General features: G+C 43.3%; 1 protein-coding gene and 1 long non-coding RNA gene across 2 annotated transcripts; both read right to left on the bottom strand.

Annotated features, from left to right (window-relative positions):
• Positions 1-2720: 2720 nt before the first annotated feature.
• LOC123057490 (leucine-rich repeat extensin-like protein 3) lies at positions 2721-3621 on the bottom strand. Its single transcript, XM_044480446.1, has 2 exons — positions 3416-3621; positions 2721-3281 (listed from the first exon to the last, which is right to left on the bottom strand). Exons 1-2 carry the CDS (start codon positions 3510-3512, stop codon positions 2941-2943), a joined length of 438 nt encoding a protein of 145 aa, XP_044336381.1. The 5' UTR covers positions 3513-3621; the 3' UTR covers positions 2721-2940.
• Positions 3622-17172: 13551 nt separating this feature from the next.
• On the bottom strand, positions 17173-19369 carry LOC123057489 (uncharacterized). The gene is made up of 2 exons (XR_006426873.1): positions 17650-19369; positions 17173-17521 (listed from the first exon to the last, which is right to left on the bottom strand). It is a non-coding gene; the product is annotated as an uncharacterized lncRNA (long non-coding RNA).
• Between the last annotated feature and the right edge of the window lie 4022 nt (positions 19370-23391).

Raw genomic sequence — 23391 nt, 5'->3', positions numbered from 1 at the left:
GTGTGACATTCATTACAGTGTGCCTCCACTTGTGAGGAATAAAAAAGAGCGAACAAAGCGCCAAACAAAAGAGGCCAAAAAGATCCCACCAAAAAAAGGAGAGAAAAACAGAGAGGGGCACACTTTCCTTTTACACACTTGTGCTGTAGAATAGCACCATGTACTTCATGTAGAGAGTTTTAATGCCCCTCAGTACATATGCTAGTAGGATTTTTACATTATGCCAACTTGACTTGGATATTTTGATGATGAGCTTCCTCAAATGCTCGGGGATGTAAGCGAGCAAGTTGGATGCACAGCCACTTAGTTGCATTAGGAGAGCTTTCATACACTCTCTAGTGCATCCGTTGCATGGCAATCCCTACTCCTAATACTAATATCAATTGTAAGGCCTCTCCATTGCCTAACGATCAACTGATTTGGTGTGAGATTTCTTAATCTTTCTCTTCTTACTAGGTCCCATCATTATTATATTTTCCATCAAAAGTGTGAAGATTGAGGCTTGTGATTTGGGCATTGAGCAAAGTGCTAAGTAGTTGAAAAGGGTCTGTCATGGAATCTATTACTTAACCGATGGTTTGAGATGTATTATGATAAGACATTTGAATATGATAAAGCCTTGAGTGATTGGCGACATGAATGTGACATATGAGTATTGATTGGTATTACATGAAGACATTGAATCATGAAAAGCAAGAGTAATTTTGTTTACACATTTTGATGTTACTTGCTTGTTATTAGACTATTGCCTTCAATTAGTTTTGTCTTGAAAGTTCATAATGCTACTTGAGCTGCGTTGGGATTTTCTCGAAGAGGAGAGGATGATGAAGTACAGTAGAGAAGAGTATTTTTCTCGGTTAAGAACCAAGATTATCAATCCAGTAGGAGAACCACGCAACACCTCGTTAGCAATACTGACACACACTATAACAAATCCTTGCACCCAACACGAACAAGGGGTTGTCAATCCCTCGTTGGTTATTTGCAAAGATACAAAACAAAATAAAGTAAATAAAATTGCAGCAAGGTACTTTTTAGGATTTTAATATAGGATAAAAGTAGACCCAGAGGCTTCTCTCTTGAAAATAGCATACTGTGGGTAAACACATTACTGTTGGACAATTGATCGAAAAGAAAATAATCATGATGATATCCAAGGCAATGATCATGTATATAGGCATCACGTCCAAGACAAGTAGACCGAGTCGTGGCTGCATCTACTACTATTACTCCAGACATCGACCCCTATCCAGCATGTATCTAGAGTATTAAGGTCATAAAGAACGGAGTAACGCCTTAAGCAAGATGACATGATGTAGACAAAGTGAACTCAACATGAATAAACCCCATCTTTCTATCCTTAATGGCAACGATACAAAATACATGACATGTCCCTTTCTGTCACTGGGATTGAGCACAGGAATATCGAACCCATCACAAAGCACCTCTCCCATTGCAAGAAAAATCAATCTATTTGGCCAAACCAAATCAATAGTTCGGAGAGAAATACAAAGCTATAATAATCATGCATAAAAGAGTTCATAGAAGACTCAGATAATATTCATGGATAATATGATCATAAACTCACAATTCATCGGATCGCAACAAACACACCGCAAAAAGTGATTACATCGAATAGAACTCCAAGAACATCGAGGAGAACATTGTATTGAAGATCAAAGATAGAAAAGAAGCCATATATCTACTAACCATGGTCCCGTATGTCTATGGTAAACTACTTACACATCATCAGAAGGGCAGCAAGGTTGATGTAGAGCCCCTCCGTGCTTGATTCCCCCTCTAGCAGGGTACCAGAGATTGCCTCCAGATGCGATATGACGAGAACAGAAACTTGCAGCGGCGAAAAAAGAATTTTGGGTGGCTCTCCGATGTCAAGTGAATATTTGAATTTATAGAGGTGGAATTAGGTCAAGAGGTGGCACGAGGGGCCCACAAGCCTGGGGGACATCCCATCCCTAGGCCGCGCCTCCCGAGTTTGTCGCTCCCTCGTTGGTTGTCTGGTCTTCTCCTGAACCTTCTAGGGTCTCTTCTGGTCCATGAAAAATTAATACAAAGTTTTTTCTCCGTTTGGACCCTGTTTGATATTGATTTCTTGAAAGCCAAAAGCAAGCAAAAAACAACAACTAGAACTGGGCACTAAGATAATAAGGTTGGACCCTGACAAGCCTGCAGCGGCGCATAATCAACATTGATTTCGTTCGTCTACGCAAGCCCGTTGCTGACAACACCGACGTGTGCCTTTGTCCATGACGTGTCCTCGGACTTGGCAAAGCCGGCGCGACGCCTTATCAACATCGTCTTCTTTCTGGTGCACCACTACCTCGACACCAGAGCGCTCATGAGTAACTCGTCACCTCCTTACGCCACGGCTCCACGACGACTACCTCGACACTGGCCACAACACTCCTCGACATCGGATACCTCGAGCATGCCTACACCATCCTACGCTCTCGGCTACATCGACATCGGCACAAAAGGTTAACGGCTTGCTTGAGCAACCTCGTCGGTTCCCCTCTAGCCACGACTTCCGCGATGCATCGACCGTTACGACTGTTGGGGTATGTCTGTCTGCTTACCATCCGATTCTTTTCCAGTCTCATTGTCCGCGTCGTTACAGTTGTGACTGCAAAGGATGTTGAGTATCGTGATTGTTTAGAAAGTATAGGATAGACGAGGATTTCTTCAAGCTTGTCTTGTAGTACAAGAAGTTCATGTACTCATATATATATGCCCACGAGGCTCAAGCTATACAACATTCATTACACCAATTCTCTCTCTATTCCTTCTACATTGTCTTGAACTACAAGAAGTTCATGTACTCTTATATATATGCCCATGAGGCTCATGCAATACAACGTCCATTACACCAATTTTCTTTTATTCCTTTTACAGAGTGGCAGTGTTTCGTACTTCCATTGCTTAATTAAGCACGTTCTTAGTAGCGTGCTCTAGAGTCTTGCGGTGCGGCGCAAGTGCCGGCGTCTCCTGCACCGGCGGCGGTGGTGGTGGCGGACAAATAGGGACCGAAGGAATCACTACTGGAGTTGGAGTCACCGGGTATTTGGGCAGGGGCGTTGGAGGTGGCGGCGGAGGAACAAGGACCACAGGACATGGTGTGGGAGCTGGAGTCATCGGCCTCCCAGGCACCGGCGTCGGCGGTGGCCGAGATGGAACTGGTGGAGTTGGAGTGTGAGGAGTGTGAGGTTGCAGGGGCTTCGGCGCGGGAGGACGCCTTGGCCTACGGTATCCATCAAGAGCATCTGCATGACGATGAAGCATCAATCATCACCCCAGATACAAATAACCTAGAAGATGCATCCGTGATGCCGCCGTACGTGTGGGATTAATTACTGGCTGATGGAGCTGCGAGAGGTTTAGTGAATGAATTAATTACCTCCAGACGCAGCCAAGCATGACAAGGAGCAGCATATGAGAGCAAGGATCGCAACTCTGCATAGCAAGCAAGGAGAAGGAGAAGTAGAACGCGCCATGATTCCTTCCCGTCCGATTATTTTCACTTAGTGCATGCATTGTTTTATAGGGATCACATCGGTGCTACTACGCTACTACACCGACGATTGCTAGGCCATACATTCTTGGTCTTGGAGACTCGTCGTGTAGACGCGCTCTGGTGTACTGGTCAACTTATGCTCTCCTGTCAACAGGGGCACCTTGGGAAATTCAGCCTGAGAAAAAACGAATTAGTGGCAAGCTTGATTGGAAAAATCTTCCTCTTTCGTCTTGTATAGACCAAAGGAGTCAACACTATACAGCTTGTCGGCACCACATTAAAGCAGCACAGAAACAAATTTTCTAGCTTGTCTGCGCCATCGTAAAGCACCACAAAAACAAAAGAAAAAAGAAATGTTTTTTTTTCTGAAAAAAGGAAATGTTTTTTGTCATACATTCTCATGGTTCCTATCCATTCAAGCCTCTCTCTATCTAGCTAGCAGCCGCTCTGGCATAGGCCAGGGACCTACCCTCCGACGGTGGCACCACCAAGGAAGGCGAGGTGGAGGGTAGGAGGTTGAGACACATGAGGGACAAGACCAGTTCACTGTTGGCCAGAGATGCTCGCCGGAGCACCTCCCAACCGTGCTCTGGAGGTTGCTCTCTCTCTCCCTCTCTGAACACACACAGGCAGAATACAGAGACAAGTTTTGTGCAGCGCTTAATCAGCTGCTTTTCGGTTTCTTGATCCTTTTATTCAGTGATTCAATCGTGTTGCCGTAAGACTCGCAACAACCCCGTCGTGCCCGCGCCATCCCACGGGCGGAGTCGTGCTGCTAGCTTACTCCCTACTCGCATGGAGCACACAGCAATCGTGCCCTCGTGCACTAACAGAAAGCAAATAACTTTGACTGAAGGAAAACGATAACTGAACATGTCTGAAACTACTGAACTTCTGAAAAAGAAACTAACACCTACCTTATTTGCTCAGCTGAAAATATACAACATTCACTCATATCGTCCCAAGGGCCGGGGGGGGGGGGGGGGGGGGGGTGCCGCCCAAATCCTCCTCCCTCACTCCCCTTGTCGCAACAGGAGGATGCTGTTGAAAGCTTCGGCCAACAGTGGTACCTCGTGTTGGTTGTCCCCTGCAGCACGGATTGATCTCTGATGTCAAGTCTCATGCGGGAAGACAACGTTCGTCCGATAGAGGTGGCCCTTGTACATATTGATATGGTTGGAACATTCAGGACAAAGGATGGCGGTGCTCGCGCACATCTTGGTATGGATGAGAAAATTCGAGCACTGATTCCCACGTCGAACGCACCTCTCCCACTCCAACCACCGTTCCTGCGACGGGGATCAAAGATGGTGTGACAGTGTTTGAAGGTGGGGCAGCGATGTCAGGAACCTACTTCCGGCATTTTACTCTTGCGATGAGGGCGGGCCTTTCGTTCTCTCGGTGGATAGATCTTGGCTAGCAAGAAGGCTCCATCTAGTGGAGTGGTTCTTGATAGTGTTGGTTCCAAATAATGAGTATCCATGGTTTGATGATGAAAATCATGATCAAACCTTCGACTAGGTTAGGCGTGCTCTTGTTGAGGGAGTCTGCTCGAAGCTTCCGGTTCGGCGATGATAAAAACAAGTTATCTCAAGAAGCTGGCCTCTTTTATTGCTAGATAATAGCCCGTGTGTTGCAATAGGGCATAAATATTCAAGAAGCTAGCCCTTGTCCACCACCGAATGACTGCCTCCCTTTAACTTACCTTATCTCTTCAGGGGCAAACAGGCTCCACTCATTCTTCTGCTCGTGCACCAATGCACCTCATGTGCACGGTGAGCTGCGCTCTCTCCCCTCTTCCTCTGTAGATGATCGCCCTCCCTCACAGATGACAGGCTATGCCGGCCGGCCATGGCCACCGCCAACTTTTGTTTCCTTTTCTATCCCATGGTGGCGGTGGCTGCCCCCGCCACAAACAAGTGCTGCAAAACAAGTGCTGAAAAGACACAACACTACATGCAACCAAGCATGGATTTTTTTATTCTATTGTACTTATATTAATATATATTTTATAATTATACATAATCAAATAAAATAAGTCATATGTATGTTTAATTTTGGTTCATGTGTTATTAATCTAAATATTTGTATCTCCCACAATCAAATGTCATTGAAATTCATGTATTCCAACCGATTACCGCAGCAACGCGTGGGGTGTCATCTAGCATTTATAAGACATCACTCGAGGAACCTTCGGGCTAAAACCCTTGTGGTGCCTACTTAACCAACCAAGTTGCACGCCTATATAGCCCATGGGACCTCATGCCTATCCCAAGAGCCCGAAGAGCAAACCTGCTGAAAATCCAAATTCCTGCTTAAACTAGCCGACGACCCTCTGCCTAAACCGATCATGTTTAGTCCCACCCGATTGTGTTGGTTTCTTTCATCCCCATCATTTTTTACTTTCTATTTTCTATGTTTTTAAAATAATTCTTCTTCATTTTATTTAGTTTGCCATATTCTTTTTATATCTTTCACAACTTACTAAAAATTGTAGATCATTTTATTTCCTTTTATGTTTTGAGCCTTCATTATCTTCTTTTATTTTATTACTTTATACTTTCTTATCTTTTTCAACAAATACCTACATATTTTCGGAAGTGGCGAGGATCTGTAACATTCAATTGAAGTACGTCCATGTACCATTATTTTAAAATACCAATGATGTATTTACTATAGTATAGTATAAGTAGTAGTTTTACAAATGTCCCTGGGCTACTAATTACTTTTATATTACTAAAAATAATTTTAAAATAGCAATGATGTATTGGAAAATCCATCTCCACACCGGAGCTCATCTGCACCCGCGCTGATGAAAAGAAATCAAAACAAATACTAGAAAATTCAAAAAAAAATCCAATTTTTGTGCGGTAGACAATTTGATGCGTGAGGTCTGCTCCGATTTTCAAATCATTTGGACATCTGAGGAGCTCTCAGCAAAAAAGAAAAATTGGGCGTCTCTAAAAAAGATTACTATTCATGTGATGTTTTGGCCTGATTTTTGTTTTTTTTTAAATTTTGACGATTTTTTTCTAACCGGGTGTAGATGAGCCTTGGCATCGAAACGCCCAACTCTGATGTATTTTAAAAGAACAATTTTTTTATATTAGTAAGTGTACTAATAAAAGGAAAATAAATTATCCGATGGGCTATGCCAATGGTATGTCAATTCAGTGCTTACAGTGTAGGTAGCTTCCCTCTCATTTAAGGTGGGAGTAGGTGGCATGCCAATGGGAGGCTATGTGATCGTCATTGAAGGCCTCACTGATAGGGCTAGACTTGAAACTCATACATGCAATGAAGCTCTTTCTTTGGCCCTTGAACTTAACCTCACTGATATGTTGTCCTCATCCGATTGCAAGGAGGTTATTGTACGCATATCATTGGGGGGCTGTTAAAAATTTGCAGCAATTATTCAGGAGTTCTCTCCTCGACGCACGTCTATCAATCAAGTCTCTTTTGTCGATGAAAAGTGGCACTTTCCTGTCGAGGCTCACGCTCTAGCTAAAGTTGCATCATTTCTAGGAGTAGGCCGAAATTTCTCGCTTACGGCTTTACCTTATTAGTTGTATACTCATGAACATTGTTGATTAATAAAGCCGCGTTTAGACCCCTAAAAAACTAAAGGCAGGTGTTGGGAGGGCCTTGAATCGGTGTGGGTCCATGAAAAAAGGCACAAATATGGACAATGAGATGTTGGGTGGATGACTTAGGATGTTTGATTGCTGGTTTGCCTTTTCTACTAAAAAGTAGTGTGATGAAACATTTTGTTCTATGAGAAAGCTTTCAATTTTCAATTGATTGTCTCTATATTTACCTCTGATACTACAATTTAATTGAGAAAGAAAGTTTCCAAATATTATATCAGTATATAGCATCGTACCTCTTCTAGTTAATGGTATAACTCTATTTTTTATGCGTACCATGAGAAGTTATATTCATAATTTTAAAAGACGTTAAGCAGACTTATGGTGGTAAATGGAACACACACTTATGGGGCGGTAACCAAAGTTTCCGGTAATCAGAACCATAACCCATGTTTGTAATCAGTCCTAGGTACTCAGAACCAATCAAAGTTCCTAGGCATAACCCATGTCGCCGAGGAGGAGAGCACGCTGTTTACCAGTAACCAAAGTTTTTTGGCACGCACAAGATATCACATATTTTTACGACTCAAGATATAATATCATGCGCGCAACTAGTAAACATGCGCACAAGAATTGCACAAGAGATGTATGGGTAGTAACATGCTGGCCCTCTTATTAATTATACAATCTGGCAAGCTCTGCTACATCCTGTTGCTGGAGAGCATGCAATGGTCGTTGCAGTCCCACAATACGCTGCTCCTTTATTCAATTCCTTGGCACCAGCATCATCCGTCGTCTCATCATATATATGTCGAAGAGTTAGCATTACTTGTTCCTCAAGTAATGTTACAGTTGCTCCAAAAATCCAATCGTTGAGAACGTGTCGGTTGGCCAATGCCTGGACTGAGTGTCCAAAATGATCATTTCTCATCAGGGAAGGTTGTGGTTATAAATAGCCACCCCGCATCGACTTTGTCCGGTGGCTGCTCCGTTTGTTTCCGAGAAGATAGTTGAGCAACCCTCTCTCTTGAGTGATTTGAGTTTATAATCCACCGGGAGAAAAAACCCAGAAAAGTGTGAGCACCAATGTTAAGTCTAGGGCTTGAACTATGGTGAGTTGGGGATACCATTGTCCTCCTAACCATTCAACCACAATTTACATGGCACGTTTACTTGCATGTTTTTTCTTTGTCTTCGCAATTTGCATGGGAAGTTTACGTGCATGGTACATGGACATATTTTGGCCACACGTATAAAGTGGAAGAATGTTGGGATTTCACAAAGAACCCTAAAGGCCAAGATAATTTTTCCCAAATTTAGCAGAAAGTCGGGTAAATATTTATCCTGAGAGCAAAAACAATTGAAAATATATGTTATAATTTCCTTTACCCTCTAAAAAATTGTACTGCATAGTTGTTATTAGAATTTTATGCGTATCCTATATACCTAAGAGAGTGATTCCACTAAATTTTTTATCTCATCATGCAATCATGCCACATCACCATATAAGTATTGATGGGATAAGGTGCACCTCAACATGCAACAATGCATGGGAAAATACACACCACTACATGCAACTGTGCATGGGAAAATATTTTTTATTCTACTGTACTTATATTAATATATATATATATATATATATATTATAACTATACATAATAAATTATATAAGTCATATGAATTTTTAATTTTAGTTCACGTGTTATTAATCTAAATATTTATATCTCGCACAATCAAATCTCATTGAAATTAATCTATTTCAACCGATTACCATAGCAACGTGTGGGGTGTCATCTAGCATTTATAAGTCATCACTCCAGGAACCTTTGGGCTAAAACCCTTGTGGTGCCTGCTTGACCAGCCGAGTAGCAAGCCTAGATAGCCCATGGGACCTCGTGCGTATCCCAAGAGCCCAAAGAGCAAACCTGTTGAAAAATCCAAACTCCTACTTAAACAAGCCGATGACCCTCTGCCTAAACAGATCTTGTTTAGTCCCACCCGATTGTCTTGGTTTCTTTCTCCCCATCATCTTTTACTTTATATTTTCTATGTTTTCAAAATAATTGTTCTTCATTTTATTAAGTTGGCTATATTCTTTTTCTATCTTTCCTAACTTGCTAAAAATTGCAGACCATTTTCTTTCCTTTTATGTTTTGAGCCTTCATTATCTTGTTTTTATTTTATTACTTTATAATTTCTTATATTTTTCAACAAATATATGGATATTTTCGGAAGTGGCGAGGATCTGTAACATTCAGTTGAAATACGTCCATGTATCATTATTTTAAAATACCAGTGATGTATTTACTATATATTAGTATAAATAGTAGTTTTACAAATGTCCCTGGGCTAGTAATTATTTTTATAGTAGTAATAAATATTTTAAAACAGAAATGATGCATTTTAAATTAACAATTATTTTTATATTAGTAGGTGTAGTAATAAAAGGAAAACCGATTATCCGATGGGCTATGCCAATGGCATGTCAATTCAGCGCTTACAGTGTAGGTAGCTTCCCTCTCATTTAAGGTGGGAGTAGGTGGCATGCCAATGGGAGTCTTTGTGATCGTCATTGAAGGCCTTATCGATAGGGCTAGACTCGTGCAATGAAGCTTTTCGTTGGCCCTTGAACTTAACCTCTCTGACTTGTTATCCGCATCCGATTGCAATGAGGTTACTGTATGCACATCTTTGGGGGCTGTTAAAAATTTGCAGCAATTCCTTGGGGCACGTCTATCAATGAAATGTATTTTGTCGATGAAAAGTGGGATTTTCATGTCGAGGCTCACGCTCTAACTAAGGTCGCATCATCTCTAGGAGTAGGCCGAAATTTCTCGCTTGTGGCTTTACCTTATGTTAGTTGTATACCCATGAACATTGTTGATTAATAAAGGTGTGTTTAGACCCCTAAAAAAACTAAAGGCGGGAGTTGGGAGGGCCTTGAATGGGTGCGGATTTATGGAAAAAGGCGAAAATGAGATGTTGGATGGATGACTTACGATGTTTGATTGCTGGTTTGTCTTTTCTACAAAAAGTAGTGTAATGATACATTTTGTTCTATGAGAAAGCTTTCAATTTTCAATTGAATACCTCTATATTTACCAGCTGTGATACTACAATTTAATTTGAGAAAGAAAGTTTCCAAATATTATATCAGTATATAGCATCGTACTTCTTCTAGTTAATAATATAACCCTATTTTTATGCATATCGTGAAAAGGTAAACTTATAATATTAAAAGACGGTAAGCGGATTTGTCGTGGGAAATGGAACCATAACCCATGGTTATAAACAGTCCCAGGAACTCAGAACCAATCAAAGTTCCTTGGCATAACCCATGTCGCCGAGGACGAGCATACGGCACACGCTATTTACCGGTAATCAAAGTTTTTTGGCACGCACGAGATATGACAAAATTTGACGACTCAAGATATAATATCATGCGTGCAACAAGGACATCAAGCAGTAATAGAAAGCATGCGCACAAGAATTGCACAGGAGATGTCTCGGTACTAACATGCTGGCTCTCTTATTAGTTATACGATCCGGCTGATCCTGCGAAGGGGCTGGCTGATCGTTGCAGTCCCACAGTGCGCTGCTCCTTTATTCAATTCCATGGCACCACCATCGGCGATCGCCGCATCATATATATGTCGGTGTTGCGTGACGCGCAAGCGTCTTACTGTCGACGTCCGGGGCGGCCTGCATGGCCTTGCGGTGGGGAGCCAGTGCCGAGGGCGCCCGCGGGGTGGCGCCGGAGTTGCAGTCTGGGCACTTCCTAGAATAACCTGGGCCCTGCGGGGCATACGGCGGCGGAGGCCTTTGTGGCGGACGATATCCAGGCTGTGCGCTCGCAGCTACATGGACGTAAGCCGGGCCTAGAGTTAATATTATTGTTTCCTCTATACGAGTAGAAAAGAATTGAATGGAGAGTAGAGACTTACCTTGAGCCGCCAAGGAAGAGGAGATGAGAACCAGCACTGCCATAGCGCATGCGAGTGCCATGGAAGAAGAAGAAGAAGAACGCTGCATGATGGGTTGCTTCTGAGCTTCTAATATATAAGCTTTGCTTCATTTATAGGCTAACGAAAGCTGGTAATACATGCATGCATGCATGGTAGTGCTAATATGGTCCAGGTCATTTCATTGCACGAGAGGCCAGTTCATTGCACGAGCGACAAGGACAGAAATCAGCATGCATGCATGCATGCTAGTGCTAATATGGTCCAGGTCGTCGCTCGGTCAACCCTGTACGTAGTGCTATGTTCATATGTCTCGGCCCAGGTGCGGTGCATGCATGGATTCCGTGTCTCTGCACGTACGCATGGCATTTTCAACGTGGGAAATGATTCCTTCGACTGAAGACTCAAAAAATTTCTGTTTAAAATCATGCATTTTGGTCGGAGTCCCCTTTGTCTGATTGAAAATGCCGACCTCTGTCTTTCCGGTTTTAGTGGAAAGCTCACTGGAACTCCATGATCTTCCACTAGAACTTTACACACTGTTAAAAAATGGATTCCATGACGTGAAAAGAAAAAAAGTATTCCACACACATCTACAATACTTACATGGTTTTGCTTTCCAGAGCTAATGGATTGTCACCAACTGAAGTTGACAAACCGTGTGTAGTGTATAAAGAGATCTTATGTCAATGGATTAACAAGAACATTAATGGATATAATTCGAATTTGAAACGTAGGTACATGAAATTTTATCCAGAAGTGGTGTTAAAAATATTACTGGCTGTCATTAATTAGTGGATTTTTAGGCCTTACGTAAGTAATAAAGAAAAGGAGTCTCACACACCAGGTGGCCAAGACGTGGGCAACAACATGGTGGTTATTGGCATTTGTATTCTCACAAATTCAAATGAAGCCTGAAAATCACGAAACATGGCATGGTGTCATGATACCGCCCCAAGAAGTTGCACTAAAAGAATTGAAAATGTTCCATGGCTTCGAGAGGGCGCCAGGGTTTGCATGTGAAGCAGCCGCTGCACGGATGAGGCTTCCTCCGGTGACATGTCCTATATATCACACCTTCGCGCTCTATACCAGGAGCACACAGTGACTTGTTCCTTTGGGAACACAGCTTGATGCTTACACTAGGACTATTAGAAAGGTTGTTGGGATTCCAAGTGCAGGAGTTTATAGCTAGAAGCAAGTCGTCCGCTCAGTGAGAACTTGAAGAAAATTTGTCTTCTCCAAATGATTAGTTTTGCAAAACTGGACCATGGTTCATAATTGCACCAATAGTAACTCCCCATAAAATATAAGTGGAGTAAACATAACATAGACATGTGAAGTGAAATATCTTGTGCTTATGCCAGATTTTGTAAGATGTGTTCATATTATATATGCACTCCGCCCATAAATCCATAGACCTAGATACCATCTGCATACATGTCTAATACTCCACCCTTGAGGGTAAGAAAATTTATTGTCTCGTTAGTAAATGCTCGGAATAAAGATAAACGACAAAGATTCCTTGCTCCAATGGATGTTGAGGCGGTTGTGAAGATACCTCTCAACACGAGTATTCAAGATCATTTCCGGGTTGGCATGAGGAAGCAGATGGGATTATTGAGTTTTTGTTCTGCTTACCGTCTGCTTGTCAGAATGAAGAGAAAGAGAGAGACCTTGCTAGAGGGAAGGACAACAACGTCGAATGGCCCGAGAGAGGAGAAGGAATGACCAAATCTATGGTGGTCCATGTCAAAAGTTCCCTGGCATCAGGGGAAGTTTTGTTTGATAGGAATATGTCATCAACGAGTAGAAGCGCAACATGTGGGGAGAATGATACCAGGGGTCACTCCATTATTGAGTGCACCATGGCGAGGAACGATTGGGCGCTTGCTGGAGAGGATACTACAGAGGTTATGTCACATGGTGAAAATATGCCCTAGTGGCACAAATAAATGTTATTATTTATTTAAATGTGTTTATAATAAACATTTATATTTCTGTACTAGAATTGCTATGGTTCTTGAATTTGAGATTCAGAGCAATGCGCATATGTATGTGTGGAAACATAAACACAAAGTAGGTTCATAGTCTTGCCTCTAAGACTACCTCATGTGTTGCATGATGATCCCATTCTCCTGATAATAGGGCATTGTTAAAGTAACAGGGATGCCGATAACAATAATAGCATGTGTTAACGAAACAATGGTGTTGAACAGACCCAACCGAATGACATACTATGAGAACACATCATCACAATGTATAAGCATACTCATGAAAGTGTTACTCACTTTCTTAGACCATGAGAATGTCATGTACCTTCATGCCAGATGGTGTGCTTTGTAATAGGGATGTGCCATAGAGGCAATAAGAAATGTATTATTTTATTTCTATGTTCATAATTGAGCTTATATTTTTGTGCTATAATTGCATTGATTCTTGAATATGAGTTTAGAGGATAACCCAATTGCATGTGTGGAAACATAAACACCAATCTGATCCCAAGTCAAGCCTCTAACATTAGCTTTGATGATTGATTTTGTTTTCCTGATCATGAGCATTGTTGAAGTTACTGGGATGCTATTGATACGTCACCAACGTATCTATAATTTTTGATTGTTCCATGCTACTATATAATCTGTCTTGGATGTTTTATATGCATTAATATGCTATTTTATATTATTTTTGGGACTAACCTATTAACCTAGAGCCCAGTGTCAATTTCTGTTTTTTCCTTGTTTATGAGTTTCGCGGAAAAGGAATATCAAACGGAGTCCAAACGGAATAAAAATTTCGCGATGATTTTTGTTGGACCAGAAGACACCTGTAGGACTTGGATTCCAAGTCAGAAGACCCACGAGGCGGCGGCAAGCCGTAGGGGCGCACCCTGGGGGGGGGGGGGGGCTGGCTGGCTTGTTGCCCCCTCGGGAGTCCACCGACCTACTTCTTCGTGCAATAAATTCACATATATTCCCAAACCCTCCGAAAAATCCACTAAAATACTTTTCCACCACCGCAACCTTCTGTTCTCGTGAGATCCCATCTTGGGGCCTTTTTCGACGATCTGCCGGAGTGGGATTCGATCACGGAGGGCATCTACATCAACGCTATTGCCCTTCTGATGAAGCGTGAGTAATTTACCTCAGACCTATGGGTCCACAGCTAGTAGCTAGATGGCTTCTTCTCTCTCGATGTTCTTCAATACCATGTTCTCCTCGATGTTCTTGGATATCTATCCGATGTAATCTTCTTTTGCGGTGTGTTTGTCGAGATCCGATGAATCGTGGATTTATGATCAGATTATCTATGAATATTATTTGAATCTTCTCTGAATTCTTACATGCATGATTTGATATCTTTGTATTTCTCTTCGAATTATCGGTTTGGTTTGGCCAACTAGATTGGTATTTCATGCAACGAGAGAGGTGCTTAGTTTTGGGTTCAATTTTGCGTGATTTCACCCAGTGACAAAGTAGGGGTAGAGAGACACGTATTGTATTGTTGCCATCAATGATAAAAAGATGGGGTTTTCATCATATTGCTTGAGTTTATCCCTGTACATCATGTCATCTTACTTAAGGCGTTGCTCCGTTTTTTATGAACTTAATACTCTGGATACATGCTGGATAGCGGTCTATGTGTAGAGTAATAGTAGTAGATGCAGGCAGAAGTCGGTCTACTTGACACGAACATGATGCCTATATGCACAATCATTGCCTTGGATGTCGTCATAACTTTGCACTTTTCTATCAATTGCTTGACAGTAATTGGTTCACCCATCGTATTATTTGCCTTCAAGAGAGAAGCCTCCAGTGAAACCTATGGCCCCCATGTCTATTTTCTGTCATATATTTTCAGATCTATAAATAAAAAATACCAAAAATATCTTGCTACAATTTATTTATTTTTATTTCTTTTGACGTTTTAGCAATCTTTTATACCTATCTCTATCAGATCTTACCTTTGCAATTTACCGTGAAGGGATTGACAACCCATTTATCGCGTTGGGTGTAAGTGTTTGATTGTTTGTGCAGGTGCATAGATTGGAGACTTGCTTGTACCTCCTACCGGATTGATAGTATCTCACCTCGGGTATTCATGGGTCACTTTTACCTGTGCAAAAGGAGATAATGATGATACTATAATAGAGTCATTAAAACCGGCAGATCTCCTCGGGACAACTAGTTTGGTACCCCTTAGTCCAGAATACTGTCAGCAAAAGGCTCAGCAGGAAGCCAAGCAGCAAAAGGCTGCGGTGTAACCCTAACCAAATTACAGGAGATACTATTAGTATCCTAATAGCCTGCATGTAGATCAAAAGCGACATCAGCCGTGGCGATCCTGCTGATGGTGTCCTAGACTAAGGGATCTTATAAGATGGGTGAGCTTATGGACCACCAATCTCATAAGGAAGGACTCCGGAAATCTCGATTCCTGGCATGGTGAAGATGGACTCTACCGGAGACTTAGCGTGTACACCAAGGATTGCTTCGGCTATTGGCATGCGTTTCTCTAGCAAGCAACCGACCATGTGTAACCTTAGGTACCCCAGTGCCTATATAAGATGAGGGGTTTAGTCCGTAGAGATACATTCATTATTCACCTTAGGGTTAGGACACAATATATGATCTCGAGGTAGATGAAGCCTGTACTTGATACATCGTCATCAATACAATCAGAGCAGGACATAGGGTTTTAGCTCTTCTAGAGGGCCCGAACCTGAGTAAATATTGTCTCCTGTTACCCATCGACCCAAGATCCACAGCTCGGGCCCCATACCCGAGATCTGCCTGTTCTAGTACCGACAGTAAAGTATCACGAAGCAAAGGAAATGGTATTCGGGAACAAAAGGTTCGCTCGGGAATTTCGTATATATGTGAGAGTTAACAAGCATGTCAGGACCCCATTAGTAACTATTGACCCGAAAGTGTTCTAGGTCATGTCCACTTATTTCCGAACCTGTAGGATAGCACACTTAGCGACTAGTAATATTTATGAGAACTAGAAAATCGGATAATGAGCACGGAAAGTGTTTCAAATAGTTCCAGGAGTGTTTCGGATGTTCTCAGAAGAGTTTCAGGAATTCCAGAAATGTATGATATGTGTCCGGAAAAGTTTTATTCTATGGAAAGTTTCGGAAGATTCCGAAAAGCTCGTTGAAAGTTCAAGAAATTTCAAGAGAATTATATTTGGGTGAAAAACCCCTCGGCTAGGGACTTCCTCCCTAGTTCGTCCTTATGGGCTAGTCCGTAATACTCTCTAATAACCATAAGCCAGCTGGTGGTTGCATTAGGAAAAAGGAAATCTTTCGAGTGTGAAAACAAGTGCAGAACTGCCAGCCGACTTACGGTGATCCGAGAGTACCATAACCTGCTTTCTGAGTTCATGCAAAAGTGGAATCCGTGACTAAGACAAATTAGACATGTCGATCCTATATTGAATTCAGAACGAGCTAGTGGGCATCACATCGCTGAGCAGCACCCTGCACACGGTTTCCGCGAGGAGCACCTGCAAATAATCAGGATTCGGTAAACTGGAAGTACGTGTGCATGCATATGGGAAGCAAGGCGTAGCCGGAACCACTCTCGTACCTTGGGCCGCCGCTGAGCTTACCAAGGAACAGCATACCAAGGAAGAAGAGTGCGCCATGATCGACCCTGTCCAGAGCTGCTCAATCAATGAGTATATATGGCTGTGCTCTTCGATTGTGGGTTGCTTTTTTTTATAGGGGGTGGTTAGGACCAGATTGGTAGGCAGATTCTGTTTTGGTTCTAGCAATGTTCAAAGTCGTCCCGGTCAATTGGGTTGCAAATACATACTTCACAAATGGTCCCTTTATTTTGTTGTTGGGCCGGAATTGTTTTTTCAGCCTACACATCGCAATATTTTTAAACGAAATTCCACATGTTCATGGGAACACACATGAGTTCCATGGATTTTTTTCAGATTTTTCTGAAACTTTCAAATATGCTTTTTAATTTTTTTGGAGCTCGGGGACCAAAAATCTGCACTTGGCTCCATATTCCATATGGCTTCCTACTATATGGATTTTGGAGCACTAAATAGACAGTTTATTCATGCAATACACTGATTAATTAGAGTTCACAATTATATAATATATAAAAACAGTACAGCCATCCTCATATTTATTTACTGTCATACACCATCTTCGTAATCATTTCCAGACACCCCTGACAAAAAGTGTACGCAATAGTCAATGGTAAACTTTCCAAGACTCTAGCGGAACACTTGCATGTGTCATATATACACATATCAATCTAGAATAGCCTGCTGCAGGGTCTTGCGGTGCGGTGTAAGGGCTGCCGTCGTCGGAGATGTGGTGTCTGGACGCCCGTTATTGCATCTACCAACACAGCCATGCGGGTTCGCACCCTGCGGTGACGGAGGACCAAAACTCGGACGGCTTCCATCTAGATGAACTGCGTATATGCGCACCATAAATTTATATACGACTATACAAGTGCTAATGCTTGGATGAACCCGGGCCTAGAATATAAGAGCTAGTGCACGAAACATGCATTAACCTGATTAACTACCAAGTACTAACCTTGTTTGGCCATTGAGCATGGCAGGGAGCAGCATATGAATATGATAACAAGGATTGCCAAGGAACGTGCCATGGCAGGAGATGAAGAGTGCCACAGACTTGTGCAAGCGGCCAGTTTGCCTTCCGTTAGGAGCGTAACCTCAGTAGTTTATATATACATGCGCAGAGAAGGTTGTAAGTTCACTTGCTTGCTTAGCTCCTGCGCGGAAGGTTCCTTTTGATGGAGAGCTACGACGACTCCCATGGTCAAAGTCATCGACCCTCGGTCAGCATTTGGACAAAAATTTCTTTCTGACGATAGTAACTGCCGGAGACTAGCTCCAGCTGTGCGTTTGAGTCCACGATACCACGGAAGGAGGCGACACACAACACGCTGACCACTGATGGCCGGAGCATGGGCGTGCCACCACCTGGCTGCGAGCATTGTCGTACCGCCCCTCCTCCTTCCCCATCTAGGAGCACCAACGACACATATGAAAGAACGCCACGCCACGCCACCGTCACACAAGCTGTTCCGGTGCAGCAGAACCCCGTTGTGGCCGGATCCACGCATGGGATCTGGCTGATGGAGACAATCGGACCACAGTGATGAGAGGGAAAATATTGGGAGGCCTCTGTGGTACTGAGATGAACAGTCGAGTAGCCGACCGATTCAACTTTTTTTTTTGAAATGGACCGATTCACCTTTGGGGATGACAGCGCCAAACGATTAAAATTGGGTGTCTGATTATACGTAAGCGTTAACTGTCTTGGCTATCTGCCATATGCCCCCGTGTCTTCTAGGTCGCATCTCTATCCCCTCGCCTCTCTTTTTCATCAACCAAAGAGAACAGGTGCTCCAAAAAAGAACACCAAAGCCCACAGCTGCAAGCACGCCGTCAGTCACCACCGCCCACGTATGCTGCAAGCACACTATTGTAGTCTGGCCACCAGGTATTGCAAGTAGCCACACCGCAACTGCTGCTACAAGCATCTGCAACATCTCTCACATAGGGATGCCACATTAATCTTGTTAAGCAAAGACGTAAATAAATAGATGTAAAAAACAACTAAAAGTAATGAAAACCAAATGTAAGGGTGTTATCGGTTTACATTCTAGAAACAATAAAACATACAAAGTATGTGAAACGCTTTTGGACTGGACTTACTGGGATGCCATATATATTTCACAAAAAATCGAATCACACCTGAATTTATAAGATTACAACGAGGTGATGTCATATTTTTATTAGTGCAACTATTACAGCCTCAATTAACTAGCAACATCATTGATCATACGTAACAGATAACACACAATAGATATAGGAGTGAAAGTGTTTCATGCGTAATCAACGGATGTTCTTAACAAGATGCTGCAGTGTCTTGCGGTTTGGTGTCGGTGCCGACATATCCGGCACTCGCGGCACATGGAATAGGGATTGAATAACATGGCGTGCTCACCGGCACCCGCACGGGGGGCAGTAAGGAGTAGAGACTGAAGGAATTGGAGTCACCAGCGGGTTCCCAGGCACGAGAATGGGCGGCGGCGGAATGGGCATTGAAGGAGTTGGAGTCACCGGGTTCCCATAAACGGGTGGCGGTGACGGTGGCGGGGGCGCATGAATAGGGGTTGAAGGACATGGGCGAGGAATCCTAGGAGCAGGGAATCCAGGACCTGGAGTGTCCACTGTTGGCCCGTGCACCGGCGACGGAGGAGTCCCTGATTCTCGGCCTCCGTCAAGAGCAAGTGCATCCATGCATGCGTGAACAGTGAATCAGCATCCCTGACATATACGTATAAAGAAGATGCATCGCTGCTGCCGGTGATCCAGATGCGATTTACTAATTACCTCGGTCAGCCGCCAGGCATGACAGGGAGCAACATAGGAGAGCAAGGATCGGTGCACTTCGTACCAAGGAAGAAGGAGGAGTAGAACGCGCCATGATTCTTCTCTTTTTGTGCATGCATGCGTTGTTTCACATATATAGGGAACGGTGGCACTACGGCAGGGTGCCTACGCGCACTCTTACTAGTACAGTCAGGATTGCTTGCTATAGTATATTCTTGCTCTTGGAGATTCGTGTAGACGCGTAAGGGTCAAAGTCTCCAATTGGGTCAGCAGTCTTGAGTCGTGACAGCAACAGGTAAGGAGGAAAAAGATCGTCCTCTTCTGTCTTGTATGAACCAGGGAAGTCAACATTATCGGCTATCCCAATCATGCATCTCGTCGGCACAAACATTATCAGCTTAATTACCATACATGTCTCTCCCGTCGAATTTTCTCACCGAAATTACGTATTTTGGTTTTGCTAAAACTCAGCTAGCTGAGGAATAGATTGATCTCATTCACCGAAAATGTAATTCTAGCAGAACGGGTTCCTACCGGGTACCGCAGAGACGTGGGTTGGCGTTGTGACTCGTGCGTACAAGCCCAGCCGTGTGTCCCACTAGAAGCTCTACCTTTGCCATCTCTTCCCACAATCCGCTACAGTCGCTTTCTTGGGCCCTGCAGTACCCCTCCCCCGCCACAGTACTGCTGGCAGTGGACCCATCCATGAGACCGGTGGCAGGGGACTCCCCAGCCACGGTAAGAGTTGGCCACTATGGCCGTATGCACGTCGCAGGAGGAAGCGAAGCGGTTCCTCCGCAAGTGCCAGAAGGCGGCCAAGCAAGGCCGCCACGCCTCCACACCCTTCCATAGACCACTCCAACGACAACGATGATAGCAAAGACGAAGACGGAGGTTCCGCCGGCCAGCCTGGCCGCGCGTACGAGATTACCATCCGCTACAAGCTAGTTTAGCATTTTTTTAGGTGTTATTAGTTTAACGGACCAAATATTGTTCAGTCCATGTTAAGTATATGTCTGAACATAAACTAATTCCGTCAGATTTGCATGAAGTTTGTCTACTTCCTTCGTCACAGTTTAGAAGACACAGTTAAATTTGCATGTGTTTCCACAATAGACAAGGTTTAGGGCACATTACATTTATATCTAGTAGCTAATTAGTACTTCGATATACTATTTTTATATGCATGCGTAGTGTGAATGGTATTTTTCAGCTAATCTCACAACCAATAGATAACCACCTAGGTTTCAGAGAATTTCCAAGCGCGCCTTCTAAACCGTGACGGAGGGAGTAAGTTTGTTTGCCTTTGTTGCCAGACATTTATGACTAGCATTGAATGACCGGCTCCAATATCATTATCGTCGTACGATACTATGAGGATGCTTGGATCCAAGGGACTTATTTTAGTCTGACTAAAAATAGTCTTTTTAAGAGGTTAAAGTTCCAAGCATCCCTGACTAAAGTGGGGCTAAAACTAGTCTTGAGACTAAAATATTTTAGTCAGGGGTACCCCTACTAAAGTATGGATTAGTCCTCTCTCCCCATTTAACTCATCTCTTTAACACAGACAAGTTCTGGATTGGAGGGTTTGGAGGATAATAAATGCTCACTAACTTGATTTTAGTCTTTTTAGTATTTGAATCCAAGTATGGGTGAGATTAGCAAGTTTTAGACTCACTATTTTTAGTCATGAGACTAAAACATATTCAAGCACCCTCTATATCTATTTTAGAAATCCGCATTGGTGATGTGCTTACTGGAGTGAATGGATGCGGTTCGTAAGCGATGCTCACGAATACATAACTTCAATTATTTTAGAATTGAGTGAGTACAACTAAGACCTGGTATGCACACACGTGTTGTTTTTGCGGGAAAATCTATGTTCTATTCATCAACTATTAAAATAGTACAAAAAACACAAAAAGTAAAAATTACACATCCAAGCCTTATTAATACCAGCAGCTGCCCACATCGATACACCAGGACAAAACAAGTCTGGTATCATCTTCAATTCAGAACTAGCTAGCGGTCAGCAACCTGTAGTGTCTTCCGATGCGCTGCGAACGCCCTTGTCTTCTACGACGGTGACGGCGGCGGTGGAGGAGCGGTGCGTGCCCCGGCCGCCTCGGCGATGGGAACTGTGGCGACGGAGGACGAACAGGCACACGGCTTCCTCCCTGAGCACCTACACACATCTCCCATGCATACAGTAGTATATAAGATCATCATTAGCCACCATTTCGAAAGTGTGCACAGAATCAATACCGTAAAAATAAAGATGCAACGCCTGTATGAGCAGCATCTCTGCTGGAATTTAGTTTATTTTGGGACAGCTCAATAACTATTTCAAAAATTTCTAAATAAATTCTAGAGACTTATTTAGCTCATTCGTGCAAGGTAAGGGATACTAATAAAGTTTAGTCACATATTGCTAGTTTAATGGGAGTTGGACCTCCTTATAAGGGAGGTTCTTTCCCCACTTGTATGAGCATGATAACAAGAGGGACATCCACGCGCGCTCCTCCTCTGCCCGCCACGTACTCCTTCCGTTTCAATAAAACAGAGGGAGTACTACGGGTATACAAAAGGTCACCCGGGAGCTTGAAAGTTTTTGCTGTAGTGGATATTGAATACGAACGCTGCACCCTTCGGCTGCTGCATGTTCGTTTCGTCTCCATCGTTCTCTTCAGCTCCCGACGCAGCCTCTCGCCTCCTTCTCTTGTGCCTATAAAAGGGAGGTTGCTCCTCTCAGAAAGACGCATCAGAAGTTCTTCTTTCTCTCGCCACTGGTTTCAATCTTTGAGCTGCTGCTGTCTTCCTCATCCCGGTTCGCGGCGTGCACCGTGAGTCGGGACACTAGGCCTCCGAAATCGCATCTCTTTGAGTCCTGTGCGGGAGAAGAGTGATAAGGTTTTTGGGGAACGCTCAGCGCGACTACTGACTTCTTCGTCACGGACGTTCCGGACTCCGGCGACTACTTCCCCGACGACGACTTCTTCCCCGACGTCGACAACCTCCTCGACGACATGGCTGACGAGAACACCGACCCCAAGTACAGTGCTACTGTTGCTGCTGCTGTCCCGTATGTGTTCCGCTCCTTTCTGTTTGAGATCCTGCCCCCGTTCCTTGCTCTGGTGTTTGCCCTAGATATGTTACATTCTACTTCATATATGAAACTCGCCCCACTGTCTTCTCTAGATAAGTTTGATTACAGTTCATATATATAGATGTTATTTATCTTCTCTCTGTCAGATCACATGACTAGTTTTATCCTTTTTATATTATTCATGTTTTTATCTAATATTTCTATTAATAAAATTATTCGGTAAATTGCTCATATTTCCAACAATCTCTCGGCCGGCTCGATCGGGCGTACCTTGTGCCGCCGCGGAGCATGACAATGCACTGCTAGGAATAAACCGTGTGCGTGTGTGCGGGTTGTGAGTCCGTGCTTGCGAACTAGTCATAGCCCGTTGGCCCCAGGAGCTGCGGTTGCCGTGATCTGTTGAGCCAGCCGCGTTGGAACCCGTCGTAGTGTAGGTCTGGGCGAGCGAATCGTCGAAATCACTAATTAAAAAGTACTCGTTGCAAATAACACTCTACTTTTCCAGGTCGCGACAAGTGGCGCACATGCAGCATGCCACTTGTCGCAACCTGGAAGTTTTTTCTTTTTTCGTAGATCCGTTTATTTAAAATATTTTATCTTTTAAACCGTGCGTCCAAATTTCAAACCGTTTTCACTATTGGATTCCTCGCGTCGAGATCTTTAAAACTAGATTCCATATTGATAGGTTTTGACGAACGTTTTTTCATGAAAAAACCTGAACGAAAAAAACCGAGCGAAGAAACCGAAACCGGAAGCATGCTTTTTTCCCTTTCCGAAAGAGGCACGTGCCTCTCGCGAAAATCACGC

The sequence above is a fragment of the Triticum aestivum genome, chromosome 3A (genome assembly GCF_018294505.1).
Source record: "Triticum aestivum cultivar Chinese Spring chromosome 3A, IWGSC CS RefSeq v2.1, whole genome shotgun sequence".
Lineage (NCBI taxonomy): Eukaryota > Viridiplantae > Streptophyta > Magnoliopsida > Poales > Poaceae > Triticum > Triticum aestivum.
This window is presented reverse-complemented; position numbering and strand designations above follow the sequence as displayed.

Excerpts from the sequence above, each read along its gene's own strand:
- LOC123057490 (XM_044480446.1), bottom strand. The coding sequence starts at position 3,512 with ATGGCGCGTTCTACTTCTCCTTCTCCTTGCTTGCTATGCAGAGTTGCG. Across the intron at positions 3,282-3,415 it reads ATGCTTGGCTGCGTCTGGAG|ATGCTCTTGATGGATACCGT; the intron begins GTAATTAATTCA and ends ATCGTCATGCAG.